The 17,064-nt window shown below is 44.3% G+C and overlaps 2 protein-coding genes across 2 annotated transcripts in view; one reads left to right on the top strand and one right to left on the bottom strand.

Annotated features, from left to right (window-relative positions):
* T265_00486 (hypothetical protein) overlaps nucleotides 1–7,474 on the bottom strand; it is a gene marked incomplete at both ends in the record, with an annotated part of 50,162 nt that extends 42,688 nt beyond the window's left edge. Inside the window, one exon of the mRNA XM_009164290.1 lies at nucleotides 7,412–7,474. Within this exon, the coding sequence (XP_009162554.1) occupies nucleotides 7,412–7,474 (63 nt within the window). The remainder of the gene's footprint in view (nucleotides 1–7,411) is intronic.
* Nucleotides 1–17,064, top strand: part of T265_00485 (hypothetical protein) — a gene marked incomplete at both ends in the record, with an annotated part of 75,498 nt that overhangs the window by 27,707 nt on the left and 30,727 nt on the right. Inside the window, 2 exons of the mRNA XM_009164289.1 lie at nucleotides 7,930–8,522; nucleotides 12,471–13,235. Of these exons, the coding sequence (XP_009162553.1) occupies nucleotides 7,930–8,522; nucleotides 12,471–13,235 (1,358 nt within the window). The remainder of the gene's footprint in view (nucleotides 1–7,929; nucleotides 8,523–12,470; nucleotides 13,236–17,064) is intronic.

Genomic DNA, 17,064 nt, shown 5'->3' with positions numbered 1-17,064 from the left:
CTCTACAGCAGTGAAGCATCAGCGTCAACACTGACGGTCTGCTTCTGGGCTTTATACGTAATCAGAGAAAGTATGGAGCTCTACAGCAGTGAAGCATCAGCGTCAACACTGACGGTTCTGCTTCTGGTGATGATGAGGACCTTATTGTTATTGTTGCTGACTCTGACAATAATGATAATGATGAGGTTGATTTTGATGGTGCCGCTCACGATCTAACAGACAATTCAGTTGTCTGCAGCTGTTTTATCCAACCTTTTCGAGTGTGACGAAAACCTATGGCGATATTCAGTGATTTTTTATATACTTAACTGACACAGTATGTGTGAACCTGATAGGTCCGCCTTATAATTGGGGTCACAGCAGACGTGAAATATGACCCAGCATTGTCCATATAAGAACGAAAATAGAATATAATTGTATGTTGGGCGTGCGATCTGGTGTTGCGAAGTAGTTCTTGTGAGAACCCCACCTGTGACGACCGCTGTTACGTTGCTGCTAGCCTCTTAAGTCTGCTTTCTGCTGCTGCTGCTGATGATGATTTGCGAGAGATACTATAGCCATACACTGAACTAATAAATGCATTTTCACCTCTAAGAATGTTGCGATGGGAAATATTCTCTCCCGCAAAGGTGGGCTTCTCGAAGAGTAGTCGTCTGACTCTGTTCTCCTTCAAGCCTACCGTTCAAAGAAAATTGCGAGGTTACTTTTAATAGGGGAGTGAAAATTACCAGTTAATGATATATGAAGAGTATGGTTTACATAGTCATGACACATATCATAGTCTATTACAGCAGACTAGGGTATAACCAATTCGTTTGAAGTTTGTGCTACCTCCGGCACAAGGAAATTTTTTGCACTGAAGCGGTACTTTTATGAGAAAGAGCACATACATTCCAACTCACACAGCTCTATGGGGCGCTAAGACAGTGACGATACGATAAAACAACTGAAGGTGGTCTCTACCTGACAAAGGCAGTCTTTGCGTGAGAAAGGCGATATTTCTTACAAACTTCGTGCTTTCTTGCTTCATATTGTATTGTCATGTGACTCTCTTACAAACTTCGTGCTTTCTTGCTTCATTTTGTATTGATAGTTTGGACAGATGTTGACGAGTCTATTTTTTCACACACTTATCCCATGACTTAATAAAAAGAGCGATGCTAGACCAAAAACTGTTGGTTAGTCGGCGTCTGACCGTCTGACTTCTACCATAGGTGAACAGAAATATTATGAACGGGCACAGGGACGGAGAAATAGCGGGGTGTACATATCGTTGTAGGTCTGCAGGTGTATACTACAAAGCGCAATACCGGCAGCGCAGTTGAATGATCAAAGTCAATAGCTCACAAGTTTGGACATCACAATTTTGTTAACAATGTGTCTCTAGGTGAAACCGTGGAATTCTTGCGTGGTTTATCCAGAACAGCGACATCATCGTGGAATACCAACAACCGAAATGAAACGTCTTCTTTTATTTTGCACATATACTGTCAGTTTCAGCTACCGGGGTCAAATTTACGCACAGACTGAAGGGATTGCAATGGTAAGCCCAGATGGACACGCCCTAGATGATACATTCACGGCTAGCATCGAATTGCGAGTGGAAAATCTCATTGGACGGTCAAAACGCTACAGAACATATGTAGAAGATATCTCGGTAGTCACAGGATCAACGCACGAAATAATGGAGCTTCGGTTTAGAAGAGTTTGGTGGGCACTAGATGGATTTAAAGCTAGGCAACATTTTACTTTTGACGCACAATCACCTTCAAGTCAAGTGAGTAGGCTACTAGGTTGGCCCAATTTCAAGGCAGAAGCAGAACCAATCAATAAGATCTCTTTCGACCAACACATTAGATCAGCGCTGTTTGTCGGTTCAAGGATCTTAGCGGCTAATGTGGGTGCCTGAGTCTTACGGTCGGCGGATTGGGGGACGAGTTGAAACAATTATGATCGAGTTTGGGTTTATGGTCTTTCGATTAGCGGCGCTTCGATTAATGGTACACCATGAATGACATTGGTAAATTTTGTTGGCCTGTGTGGCTTCGTACATGCTACGACAATTTGTTTAGGGTATTAATATTATGTACTTTTGATTAGCATGGGTTATGTAGTTCAAATCTAAATTAATTATAGTGATGACTTCTCTTCACGGATACCCGTATATCACCACGAGTCAGCTCGATTGATCCAGAACCGTTCTTCATACGCTCGCCAGTTCTGCGCTGTCTATTCCACTCACACTGAGATTCTTGGCGATTTCGACCGTCTCAACCGCCAGTCGATGTTACGTGAATCCTGGTCTTCGTTTCCAGGCTTCAGTCTTTGCAAAATGTATTTCATGTCCCGCGTGTCCCACCATTTCTGAATCTCTCAACACGTTCGGTACTGGTTTACGTTTTTCTCTAGCCACCTGTTCTATACAGACCTCAATTTAGTCATTACAATCGATTTTGCGAGCACACTCCTCATCCCTGTAACCCTATTTATCCAAGTTGGATCAAGATGTTATTGCTTGAGGTGGCACAGTTCTGACAAAACGAGCAATGCTCGATAGTCATGACCGTTTAAAACATTTGTGGGCAGATTGCCATGCGCAGCTACGCTGGCATAAGTTATCTTTTGGTAATGATGTGCTGAAGAAAACAAATAAGTATCAATATGATTCAGCATTTCGTTTAGGTGTACCTATGTGCGTTTGAAGGGTATTAGCTACCGACTTCCTCCTGAAGATACAAGTCTAAACAACCCACGCACAATGAGTACTTACTGGAGCTTGGTTAGCGTGGGCAGAATAGTCAGTGTGCATGGAAAGCGTCAGTGACCAGTGACTAGGCTGGTCACTCCCACTTTTCTGGCGCAACACTGATCATGAGGTCGCTGAAAATTCTTCGACAGCCCAGGACCGATTTCGATCTTCTTGAGGCTCGTTGAGTTACCGAATTTCTGTCAACTTTATGTTCTACTTGGGGTCAAACTAGACGCAGTTCGCAAAATACACTCATTTGCACACCAATTTGGTTTTCACGGGAGACTCATCTGTTTAGCATTGACTGTGCACTTTGATCAGCCTTCGTCGGTAAGCGCTCTTTATAGGGTCACTCCGTTTCAATCGAACAAGTTGTGGGACTGAAGAACGACTCATATCTGAGGGACCTTTTGGGCAGAACGGCTGTACCACATGCTAAAAATGTAAGCCCATCATTACAGTCGACACTTATTTGCAATGTATGCTGATGCTAGCATCAGACTGAACTGGAACTGACTTGGATCTCTCGCTTAGCATGGCCTTCAATTGTATGTGCTTTACAAATCCCGGTTCACATTTCCCTTGGAACGATATCCAAGATATCGAAGTTTGTTTCGATACTAATCGTAAGGTTGTTGAAAACCGAAACGTGAGGCAGATTTTGTGCAGCATATCCATTGGAAGACTACGATAAACGAGAGATTCAGGTAGCTGTCAACTGATTCTCCCATCAAAATCAAATTAATTTGTGAATGTTTGTAAATTTGCGTTCAAGTAAGAAACAAGGCTGATAGATATCCATGGACCAAGCCTAACTAGTTAGCCCGAGAGTGGTGAGACCGATTGGGATCTGTTATGAGTTTTAAGCGACATAGTGAGTAGTATGTTCGTTCAATTTGTTGTACTGTTTCGAATCCTTCCCCATGTAGTAGTGAGTAGTATGTTCGTTCAATTTGTTTCCAATCCTTCCCCATGTGTGAAGCCTGAGTGACAGACAAACAGCATTACTTATGCACTGTGCCTCAGCCGCTGTCAGATGGCTAAACATGACGTCAGTGCAAGTCACTTCCGAGTCGCATCCCTCTCATTTACCGCTGCTTCAGTTTTCATGTACCCTGGTTCCCTAAGTGTGCGGGTAACCTGAGTTCCCACCCATCATCCAATCGCCTCCGAGGTTTTCCTTGCCTGGGCTAGCTTAGCCAGCACCAACCGTGTGCGAAGAAGACTCTCAGGTTACTCCTGACAAAACGAGCCATTGGAAGACTACCAAATCCACCCTCCTCACATCTGCCTACCACATGTTCTTTCATTATCCATTATCCCAGTAAATTCCCCCAAAGGAAGACTACTTTGCAATCAATTGGAAAATGTTTGGGACTGATTGGGAAGTCATCGTTTCAGAGGGGTTTGGTAAACAATAAATCCACCGATTGTTTACAAAACCTCTCTGAAACGAAGAGTACTTTGCTTATCTCGACATACTATTCTTCCATCCACACTGACCTAACCAGTCGGTGGACAGACGAAATATACTAATAGGTATCGGTCTTATCATGTACCGAAGCGGAATGACATGACTGAACTCAAGGTAAATGCCTATAATAACCCCAATAAGAGATACCTCCTCGGGGAGGACTCTCTTCCCAAAAGAGTCAACGAATTTCTATAGGATTTGTTATCACCTACATAGGGAGTCAGCGTTTTTTATCAACAGTGAAGGTTTCTTTCTAAGGAAGATCACGGACCTAACAGGCACCTTTAAACATTTTATTCGTTGGCCGCAAGACAGTGTCTGGTGGTCCGTCCTGAGGTATAAGGATCAGTAGCTTATAAACCGCTTACAATAAGCAAAAACTGCATCGAATCAGACTTCATTCTTCTCAATTCTATTTCTTTGGTTCATTCTTCTCAGTTCTATTTCTTTGGGCCCCTAATGGGAACAGATGAATAAAGCGTGCAAACTTTCGTGTTAGAACTGTGACCTGAAATCCCTTAAAAACCTGCAACGACTATGGATTAAGATGGTTGGTTTTGTCAATAGCCTTTTCAAAGTGTGGCACCACTTTAACCCGCAGGAATATGAATAAGAATGACGTTGCTTCGAGAAATGGGATAGAAACAGGTATAAAACCGAGAATGAGCTTTATATATGCTAATGAAGTCACCAAGTGACCGATGAATTTCGTTTTCATGGATGAAAGCTGAAGAAATTAGATACGAGTTTCACAAAATGTATAATAGGAGGTAGACTTGGTCAAATATCCCTGAACATTTCGTTGCAGGTTGCCAGTTTTTATTAAATTCTCCATAACCTGATTTATCCAATTGTCTCGTACACAGTGCCCACGATGATAGACTGAAATAAACCGTCGTCAAGCATGGTAACCTTTCCTCGGGATGAGTTCCATGGGTATGAAATGTATTCACATCCTACAGGGTAAGGGAGTCTGTAACCTCTCCTGGAGTGTGGCCTCTCTCCGTCTGGTGATACATACTTTATCTACGATGAATCCACCGACGATAGATCACTATGGAAATAAGGGCAAGGGGCATTTGTGTCCCTTCGAAGCGGCTTCTAGGTATGTTTTGACTAGGTATGTTTTGGTAGTCAGACGATCCCGAAGCAAGCTGTGGAAGCATAGTTCCTTTGTGAGGCAGATACGCAAGCCCCATCGGTCTGTTTCCACAGCATAACTAGTCAACGTAACTAGGAAATCTGAGTTTAACTCGTGTAATTGCCCGGTGGATCAATAGGTGAACTTCGGACCCCGGAAAAATTAGATGGGTAGATTTTTTTCGGTAGAGCGTTTCTGCTAGGTATAACGCAGAGGCATGGTGTGAAAGCGCAGTGTTCCGGGGTTGCAGCGATCGATGTTTAGTATGTTTCAGTGCCCGCGAGTACCAGTTGTCTGGTGCGACACCTTTGCAGAACGATTTCAACAATGCATATAACTGATGCAATTGGCCAGATGCCTGTCCAAAACCCCACAGAAGAGTACAACCCACTTCCATGAGCATACAATCTACGTACACTTGGGAGTTGGTCTGGTGATCTGATTCTCTTGTTAGACCGTTTAGTTTTCATCATTCCAAAGTATTCCATTTGATTCCTCATGGCTTAGTACAATAATGCTGTTTTTTAGTTTTTTTTTCACAGTGAATTTCATCTGTACTATTCGCACAGAGACAGTCAACCAGTGATATATATGTGGATCGAACCTTCCTACGGGATTTGAGACACTATTCGACTGTTCCACTGAAGGCCGGCTGCTGGTTTATCCCACCGACCAACGTGCAATTTGTGAATTTCACTCCTCGGTGGATTTGACATGCGCTCCAATTGTTCGTTTCAGCCCAGGTTATTGCGCCCTGTGTTTACCGTCTTTGCCAGTCGTGGTCTAACCACCGCAGTGGGGCTGAGCAATCCGTATTGTCCAGCTTGAAAATTGTACTGCCTGCTACAACTGGCAGTGATACGAAACAGGCTCGGATATACAGACACCTTGACTATCTTCAATACTGCACTGAGTTGATTGGGTTTTATTCATCCTATCTGACGATTATGCGCAACCCTGTACCCATTCGGTCCCACAGAGTGATGGTCAATAATGGTTCTGTGTCAGGGAGGTCGCATTTTCGACGTGTGGAAATCAAAGAATTTTATGTACGAGTGTCTTTTTCATGGTTGAAGGTACGAGGATAGTTATGAGGTTCATAGAAAAAGTGAGACAACCTGGGAGCTGAATGCTTGAGAAAAGCGATGTTCTGAAAGACAGCTGTTCAAAGCACATAGCTCAGCTAGGCAACAGAACTAGGCAGATTTTCTACACCCGGCCTCGCTTTGCATCTCTACTGAAGGCTGGATAGCGCAAATGGCTAAAATGGCCTTGCTACGTGTTGCATTGATCTCATGCGGTAGTATGACCTTAAGCAAAAGAGTGCAGTTAGGCTGCAGGACGAAAAAGCTCACGCTAACCTGGGTCGGAACGATCGATTGGAGCATGTGTTAAACCTGTCTTGGCTCGCACCAGCTGCTGCAATTTAGAAGCATACGCTGTTTGGTGTGACAAAATGGCTGCAAGTCTTCGGTGGAACAGTCAAGTGAGGTACACATCCGCACTAACGTTCAATCCACTTCAATATTTGCGCTGGCTGTTGTGTAAGTCGGCCGAACTATTTTTAAGTTGACTGAAGCAGCGTCACGGCTGTCCCACGCAATTCCGGCAAACCAAAGTTTGGATTAACGGTGAACATTTCGAGGTGACAGCTGTTGTGTTGCGAGCCGATTTCTACTGGCACGGTTATCAAGAAGGACTAGGAAACGCGTATTGCTGCACCATCCAGGAAGCGAATTTCCAGCAACATAGTTAGCCCTGACAAATCCCAGATATTATGCTGGATGAAAGTCTAATATTGGAGGCGCCCAATGCAAACCTGGTGAGCGTTCAACTGATTCGGTTACACTCTGAAGCTGTCTCAGTGCAACTGACGGAAAGGCTTTCTTGATTTACCTTTGAAAGGTAACAGTCTTGTGGACAGTTCGTTGTGATCTCAGTGTGATCTCATTCGAAAGAATGGGCTGACAAACACAGGATACGGACAGGATACGGACAAGATCGGTAAAAAACCGTCACCTTTTAGATGCCGCTGCTCGAAGCTCACAGCGTTGAAATCGATAGTTCTGTCACGTTTAAACTGCAAGCACTGGAGATGATAAGAATCCATTTTATGAACATCAGTAATAAAATAGTCGTCTGGATTAATTACTTTGCATGAAGAAACAAGTGCCAGTGGTGCTCGTAGAACCCCTGCAATCGATCTCATTTTGTTTATAGCTGGTTGGACGATTCTTAGCATTTGCGTCTATACTGTTTCCAGTTTGAAAAGTCCTCCTCGTGTCCCCACGCAAAAATTCTGGTTGGTCAGCACCGAAGAGTTTATGGGGTTTCGGCTATTGAGTGTGCCTAATTGGTGAGCTGATAAAATTGCCCATTTCCTTCACAGCATTTCGATTTCATTCCCTTCTAGATCAGTTGGTTCGACGAGGGTCGATCTCAAGCACTTTCTACTACTACTGCTAATAATAGTAACATTATTATTAATACTACTGATAATGGCTTAAGCTACATAGAGCCGTTTTGCTGACGCACCTTTCTCTGGGCTTTTGTGCAGTGCATCAGTGCCCATCCAACGGTCAAACGGAATCAACACAGCAGTCACCTGCGGACAGTCGCTTTGGTCCTGGGACACTGACACAACAGACAATGAGTGCAGATATCGGTCAGTTATTCAATCCCGGTGTACCGTATCCCTGTGGACATCCCTCGTCCGTGAATCCAGCTTCCCCCATCTTCCCACCTCCTCCTAATTCCACCAACCACACAAGTGGACTACCGGTTGCTGTCGGCTCTTCAGCAGCAGTTGCGGCGGCGGCCGCTTTGTACCCAGCTGCTGCCGTGGCGGCAGCCGCAGCTGTGGCACAATCTTTGACCTCATCGACCACTGTTCATGAGCAACTCTATTATTCAAGTAAACCTTCCACGGGCACTAGATCCTCTGGCCAGGAGGAATTTACCTCTGCCAATTTGTCTGCACAGCCTACCCATTCTACGTTGTACAACCTACAGTCGTCCGGTAACAGTCTGGAAGGTTGCGGTAACGGTTCATCCCGTCTAGATTATTCCTTTTATCAACCTTACTTGTCACTTGCCAACCGAACCCACGAAAAGACGTCCTACGGTCCTAACTTTGACAGTGCATTCAGTCATCCCGAGTAAGTACGCTTTTCTGCATCGTTTTGCTCGATAGATTCATTGCATGGTAGTTTTGTAAACTAGACTCCGCACTCAGCTTCTTTCCTTGAGAACGTGCATATATAACCCTGAACTGGACACAGCAACCATCCGGATGTTTGTGGGTTCAACATATTCTAAGATCATAGAGTCAGACACCTGATGACCGGCGACTGTACGCAATCATACAATAGGCCTCGTCGCTCAGTTGGGATGATTAGGGATAATCCATCGTGGTAATCCCCTCTCTCAGTGCAAACTTTCACCGGAAAGGAGGGTTACATGTCAGTCTGAGAAATTTAACAGGAAATACACTGTTTAGCAGTTAAAAGAACCAAACAAGTAGACTATTCTCGCAAAATTCGGAATGGTGTCAGCTTCTGATTTGATCCATAAATGAAGCGAACCCTTCTTCGAGCAACTTTATAGGCAGGTCCTTAAATACCATGAATTCAGTCGCTTGCTCCTATTTTTTGTGACAGCTTTCGCTTCGAAATGCTTTGGTGTCTGACTGTCCTCAGTATCTAGTTCGGTAAAGACACCAAAGTGTGTCCAGCGTGCGCTGGTGGACTAGTGCTAACAAGCTGGTCTTGCATGTTAGACGTCCGAAGTTGAAATCGCGGCATGATCATGAAGTGCTGTTGAGTTCTAATAAGAGCCAACCTCCAATCCAGTGCTTCCACTTTTACGTGTGGATTCATCGGAATAATTGCGCAAGAACTATTCAAACGAAAGTGATATGAATGTAAATTTCTCAAATCCCTCAACCATCCAATACTAACCAAAGTTTCCGAACAGCAGATATCCTGCAACCTTACTTCTTTGGCTGAGAAACACTGACGTAATAGGTGTATGCAGGCCAAGTGCGGTGTCGGACGCCAGATGACTTCGAATAGACGGTAAAACAAGAGCTTCAATGGAACTATGTTGCGAAGGTCTGCAAGCGTTGCTAGGCGGAGTTGTTGCGCAAAGCAGCAACCCTATAAATTTGGAGGACTCAAGGCAGCTGAGTTAGAGGGATTGGTCGATTTTTGTGCGTACCATTCCAGTTTCGAGTGCAAGCATTTTGATTCGAGCGGTGTTAATACCACCTTAGGTTTAAGTACGGACTTGATGTTGTTCTAGATTCACTCTAACAGTACTGTAATTCAACCGCTCAGATGAATTATTGTGAGGGTTGCATAGCATTAGATAGTGAATCGAGAGCTGGCCAAACTTATCATGTATATCACTTTGGTATAGTTGTAAGCATCATGCACTTGAGCTGCAGTGGCACTCCTGACTCATCCCTGACTCTCACGCTAGTCATGTGGTCATACTCGCCTGTTGATACATGCATTCTTAGTATACAGACAGAGGGTACTACTGCGAGTATGAACAAGTCTGAGAGTTTGACACATCGTCCTCACTTGGACGTTTTCCATGTCAGGATGGGGTTTATCCAATGTGTTTAAACCATGTTGTCGAATCCTGGTTACCACATTCACCTTTCAAACAAGACTGCCACAATGAAAGGGGCGTTTGACCTTTCAAAGGGGGAAGGATAACTCAATACATAGTCTGGTTCACAAGATTAACTCCAGAGTAATGGCCTCCATTTGGAGCGATCTCTCTTCAGAAAAAAATATTTCAATACAATTCCAACCCTATACGAAATGTGCTTTCCTCGTTCCACCGATTCCAATTGTCACTCGTTAAAACAAACCATCAGCTGTTATCGAATTTTGAGTTCACCTACTCTTCACACATTACATGTTGAGCATTCTTCAGAAGCTGGGGAGTCGATAAGCGTTGTTCGAAGGAGGAATTTCGGTGGTACTGAAACCATACATATACTGTATCCTACTTTGTTTTTCCAAGTCCTGGATGCAAACCGCAATGGTTAGTCAATATCACTGTGCACATGTTTCGTTGAGCAAGTTAGAAAGAGTGCGGTTTCATCGACAGTCAACCTCTCAATGGAATTCGGTGCTCTCATCAACCATTTACGAAGTTAATTGCATTCTCATAGTTTTCATATGTAAGCCGACTTTATGTGGTTGGTAGGGATTTGGTATGATCAAGGTGCTTCGTTGATTCCAGAAGGTCCACCGCAGATAATCTGTGAACATTGTGGGTAAAATGGAAGACCGAATACCCCATGCTTTCTAACATCGGCCAGTACTTAAAAGCCCATTTGCGTTGGAAACCAAGGGATGTGGTTATGGGACTTCCTATTTCAAATTCATACTGGCCAGCGCATACTGACGGGTTGTGCCAAGGAGTATCTGGAATCTGACTTCCTAGTTGTTGTTGTCTCGAGAGGAGAAGCTGGTCACATTCTATGAATCCGGAACCAACAAGAATGCAGCTATTCTTGTTGGTCGCCTGGCTGGGTCCGAGAAAATCATCTTCAAAACGGAGTGTGCCACGTGGATTTTACTGAACATTTATCCGCGTTACGCCGTAGGATGAAAGCTTTATATGATGAGCAACCTGGAATTCACCACATATTTACATCTTATTTTCGACAACTTTTGACTTAAGCACATAAGAGACTCGGAGTCGTAGGTCGTGTGGGTGTAATGAACTTTGCTGTGTCACAAAAGATTGTTGTAGCTTCGATCGTGCTTCGGATTATCCTGACTGCCACTTTGAGCCACAACTGTGCTCACAACTCCGATACACGTGTAGGTGGATTAGGGGCCAGCCGTTGTTGTTGGTCCCATTTCACGAGACTTTTGGAGCGTTATTTTCTCTCCTGCGAAGAAACTAATCATAGTGGGTCTCCCTCATCTCCTTTTGATGTCACATAGAGTGAGGCGTAGTTGATAGAAGGCCTCTCTTCCGTATCAGCTATCAGCAGTTCCCTTTACATGACACTTCGAATTCATCTGCGTTTTTAACCTAGGCAGAAAGCTGGTTTTCAAGTTTAGGAACTTCTTGCCCAATAAGTGCCACAGTTATCTTAGAACCTTATTATGAGTCTGTCAGTTTGGTATATTGGAATTCAAATTAACAAGGTATTCTTTAGGTCCTAGAGAGATAGTTGTAATACTGGTCTAGTACTGCTATTCTTCTGGTTTGGCAATTGGTTTATAATCATTCCGTTCCCAGCCGAAAGGATGTCGCCAGTACGGTTGAGAGGGTGTTTAGTTCCATCCTGCTTGCGTTTACATTGTATCTAAAGTATATCGTCTCTACGGTAATTGGTGGACTTCAAGGTCTTGCGTGCGACTTGATTGGCCCATTTGCAATCTGTGTTGCGTTCTGGTCTTGGTTCCTTGCGGTCGACCGGTTCGTCAAACATCTCTATTTCAGTATTTCTGTTCTCATTGGTTCATTCGTTTGTTGCATTGTAGTCTTTCTTTCTTCCAGTGTTGAACACCATACCTTAGCTCGGATCCAGGTGGATAAATTTATGGAAGCATATTTGCGCAGCCCAAGCTCCTTCCTCCCATTGAGACCTTGAGTTTCGTGGCTGGCCAAATTTAAGTTTACTCTCTTGGTGCACAGTTGCTGTGCACGAAATAGGGACAAAAACTAACACCAGACTAATGGAACCCAGACAGTAGGGTGGTCAGAGGAGAGTTTAAAACACGGTTTACTGGCTCACGTCCTAATCTCCTATTTCTGTACCCTCCATTGCATACTAGTTTTTTCAACCAATAAGGATCTGGAAATCATTTTTTGGAATGAAGCAAAAGTGGTCAGAAGGTCGGTGATTAGTCAACCAATGCACTTTTCATTACTTTTTTGCTGTCCATTTTCTTTTAGCTCAGTTTATTACAAGTTATAGAAAGGAAAACACTCAATTTCAGCTCAGTATGGCTTTCTGTGTCGCATCAATGACAGAGGGTTACGTATTGAGTTGGTTAAACCACATAAGCTTTTGTTAGCCCTATTAGCACGCCATATATGGGCTTATATTTTCCGATTTCGTCGTTCAGACCCAAGACCAATACGCATTTGCGCGACTCGACAGAAAACGGTCGAATTTCAGAACCGACCGGTCGAACAAGCGTGATGGAGCTTGCCACAAATGCGTCGGCCCATTTGGAACAACTGATCAACCAAAATGCACTAGACTTACATTTCACTCGGACTAGTCTGCCACACTACAGCAGCGGTGCCTTCACATCTGTCCAACACCCGAGTGACCTCTATGGGCAAATGCATTCCTCTCCATCCTCGTCCTCCCTACAGCAACAACACTCACAACAACCATTAACCCCAGCTGCCAGTTACAGTCAATTACTCCAAAGCCCACAGGTGTTTAGCAGTTTGCACAAAACCGCATTCAACTCCCAGACATGTCTCCCGGATACCGCTTTAGACATCCCCAACGGCCGTTCTCATATCAATCGCGCTACGGCTGATGATACAGCAATTTCCTCAACCAACGCTTTGCTGACCCAGTCGGATACCACCTTTGGAGACCACAACCTGATGAAAGAAGAGCATGTTCCGTCTACGTCAAATAAATTTCCAGATCTCTCCCAAATGAACCGTGTTCCTAGCTCACTCAGTTACTCTCATTTACCCCGGAGCGACTTGTCTACTGAACACACTAATTTCGACGAAGCAGTCCACGTGGAGCCCCTTGGAGCACTCACACGTCAAATGATGACTGCTTATTTAGCCGACAGGCGAGATCAGGTCCTTGTTATCCTTCATGCCAAAGTCGCTCAAAAGTCGTACGGAACGGAAAAAAGGTAAGTACATGTATCGGCACCGTTTTTTATTCGGAAATTGATAGAGGCTCTCTTCAGGGGATAGTTATTCGGTCATCAATAATGTAATAGTGATAAAATCCTTTTACATAGTTTGTATTTGACCCGTTTTATGAAAAATTCGTACTTGTCGATGCATGCGTTAAATTGCAGGTGACCAACAACAGTTTAACCACTCCGTTGATTACATCAGTAGTAAGAGTCATATTGTGCTTTCTTAACAATGCATTTATCAGTACTCTCTCGAGGCGCATGCGGTTATGGCGGACTGGGGGAATCGTGAAACAGCGATTGAAAATCGGTCGATAGTATCTGTTGAAAGATGCATGCTGCCGAATGCTGTCCATTCATCTGGACTCACCCTAGTTCATTTTGCAACAACTGAAGGTCACAAATAGATGCTGAGATCATCGGAATTTTTTTCAACTCCAGAACGGCTTCGCAGTTCTGTAAAACCTCACTTTTCGGTTTTTTGGTTTATGATCTCGACAGCATCGATGGTACAGCTCCGAAGGACAGTTTTTGGACTTCTTAAAAAAGCGCCCGTACGAACTGACGATTTTCTGTTGCACCTCGTACAACTATCCCACCGTCAATGGCTCATCGCAGGTGACATTGGGTTAAAAACTCTTGAAGTTGGTAAACTTCACGACTTGTGAATAACACTGTACAACACTGCATGACTCAGTTTTGTCAGACGCTATCGTATGAGTAACTTCTGCAAGTAGTTCACAGTTTTCTGTAGGTGTAATCAGACAAACCCTAATCAAGGGGGCATCTCTCTTGTATCAATCGATCGTCTACATTTACACGTGGCCGTATAATTGCTAAAGCCAAGGTGGATAGTCATGCATGGTAGCCTAATGGTTTATTCGAGACAACTTTTGTGGAAACCCACTCTTGAAAACGCGGCAACATATAAATCTTCTAGTTTAGCAGAGCCTCGTCCGTCCGACGCACTCCGTTTCTTAATCGTGTTTTGCACACAATAAATGGTATCCATGATTTTCTTGCACAAAACTCCCTTTCGGAGAAACGTTTTCGAGGCGTCTTATCGACTGGAGTGTTAATTTTCAGGAAGGAGGGAAAAATGAACCATATCTGACACCAGTTGCTGTTGTCTAAAGGGAGATTAGTTTTATACCTTTTTCCTCTGTCTTAGAGAATTTTTCTGGGGACGATTAAACATTCTACTGCACTGGACAGTGCAGTCACCTTGCATGCATGATGCATACGCCAGCACATCAAATGAACTTCTATACTGCTCTTCAGGTTCTGCTGTCCAGGTAACTTTTGTTCGCATCTCAGTGCGCATTACAGACAGGATGAAAGGTTACAATTACGTCGGCTTTAGAGAGACTCAACAACAATGAAATTTCTAAATGAGTATTATTCGCCAGTGTTCTGCTAGGACGTAAAGTTGCGGGAAAAATGGCTAATTATGCCTACCATATGTGGTGCAAGATGAGTGGAACCGGTAGCGAGCCTTTGAAAAATTTTCAGCAGCGTTGTGAGTAGTATGTTGTGCTAAGAAGAAAAGATCCTCCGGATGACATGACTGCCTATTGATTTGCATAGGTTGTTGCATCCCATGTCCGACACAGTCTACTGGAGCATACCTATTAGTTCTCAGTTAAATTCAATCACTTCAACAGACAGGTCGACAACAGCAGATGTTAGTTCGAACATTTCACGGTTCACTTGATTTCGCTTGTTTTTCAACGGAAAAAATCGGCCAAACATTTGTCGGGGGGTTGACGTTGTAGTTTCATCTGGGGGTGAGCTCGGACGTAAACAACCGGCCTGAGCGCACACCAGGCGTTCCCATGGCGTATACAGATCACACCAGGAGCTACCCGATGGTGTGTTACCCGCTGGGATCAACCCTGATTTTCCATATTAGATGTAGTAGCTCCACCCCCGTTCCTGAAGAAGGGCAGACCAGCATGTGGAAAATAACAACTCTTATTATGGGTTGCTATATCTCTTCCAGTCCTGAAGACTCCCTACTGGTAGCATGGCAATTAGGCATGTGGGTGTGTGTACGTGTGGGTGCGTCTCTATCCGTGTGTGAGATGGATTCGTGAACTGAAAGGCGGTTCACNGGCATCGGCGTTCCGCACCATCACCACCAGATGCGTTTTTTCGTCTGGAGGAAGAGCGCAAGAAAACGCAGACGGTCCTGTGCGCAATGCTCCGTAAAATTAACGGATTTGGTGCACCAATCGGAGCTCGGGTAATCTGGATTTTCAATCTGACGTTTTTCTCCCCAGCATGGGAAGCTACGATTTGGAAAACTTGCATTTTGCAAGGGGGTATGAGTTCTTTCTGTGGAATGCAGGTAGGGTGGTGCTTTTGTTTACGGTCAGCGAAACAACAACGCCTAGTCCGTCAGGACGCTGGGTTCGGAAGAATTTAGCCAGCTGATTAGTCAGTCCTAACTATTTAACGGTGAAGTTCGGTGGATTAGCTACCCGCTGTTAAGTTTTTCATCTAGCAGAATATCGACTGATCTATACAGACTTTTTACGGTGACCCTGGTCTATTTATTTTCCAACGGATCATCTCGAACAGCGTGCACCCTTGGAGCGACTAAATCGCGCTTGTATCAGAAGCATATCTGATACAGGACAGTCTTTCGTTTCCAATTTTGCAATCTTTCCTCACACATTACATGGATAAAAGCGACGAAAGAATAGCGGTTCTAGATTTTTCTTAAATGTTTTTAATGTTAACGCATCATCATTATCAGAGACAGCAACATCAGTGTTGAGACTGATGCTTTACTGCCGTACAACCATAAAGTTTATCCAATTATATTTAAAGCCTTAGAGTGAAAAGAAAAGAAAAAGAGTTGATACGGGAGGGGACCTAGTGCTGGCCCATGTCTAGTATTCTGAAGTGCCTACACTTCCAACCGCTCGATCAGACAATCTGGAAAAAACTGACAGCACGAACGCCGCTCACATCGATTAGCCGCCATTTCTTGCAATGTCTCCAGCGAAGCACAGACGGGGTCACGGGGACCCCATCCTGGAAGGCGTATGACACCAACAACACCCAAACTTCTCGTAATCTCACTCACGCCCTTCTGCCAAATCGTCTACCTTGCGGTTCGCGCCATTCCGAAGGCGGTATAGAGAACGATACTCGTCTCCGTAGATGGTGTTTCAGTATGCGTAGCGCAAGACCGAGTCACTGCAAATGATGGTGTTGGATGTTTTCCCTGATCGAATTACCAGCTGCACAACTAAATACCCGTTTTCTAATCACTGCGTTACTAATCTGCTGACGCCATCCGAAACCAGCCACGCTTCTGAGGCGTCCGTCGTCGAAAACCTGAAGACGCCTCACATCATCTACCCGCAGAGGCCATGTCTCGCAGCCATACAACAACGCAGCCTTTATTTTAGCCTGCTAGTGAGATGTCTTTTTGACGCCACGAATGACGCAAGTTAGCAAACATGATTCATGCCTTTGAGATTCTCGCACAGACTTCATCAGACACATCTCAGTCAGAGCTAATACAACTACCGAGATATGTAAAGTTTTCCACAATCTCCAGTGATTCTCCTTGAATTGTAAGGGATATGTTCACAGATGGCACTTTTTGAAGCAGGACTTTGTACCTTGAAGGTGTAAGGCGCGTGCCAAAAGATGGTACGATGGTGGTCAGTTTATTTAACAGGGCTTGTGCTTCACTATGGTCTTCAAAGATGAGGGCGATGTCATCTGCGTACTCCAGATCGACCAGGCTCTCACCAGTAAGAATTTGGATATCTGGGAGTTGAAGACCATCCATGTTCGCCTC

This window comes from Opisthorchis viverrini, assembly GCF_000715545.1.
Source record: "Opisthorchis viverrini unplaced genomic scaffold opera_v5_5, whole genome shotgun sequence".
Taxonomy (NCBI): domain Eukaryota; kingdom Metazoa; phylum Platyhelminthes; class Trematoda; order Opisthorchiida; family Opisthorchiidae; genus Opisthorchis; species Opisthorchis viverrini.
The sequence above is the reverse complement of the archived record's forward strand: the minus strand, read 5'-3'. Positions and strand labels throughout refer to the sequence as shown.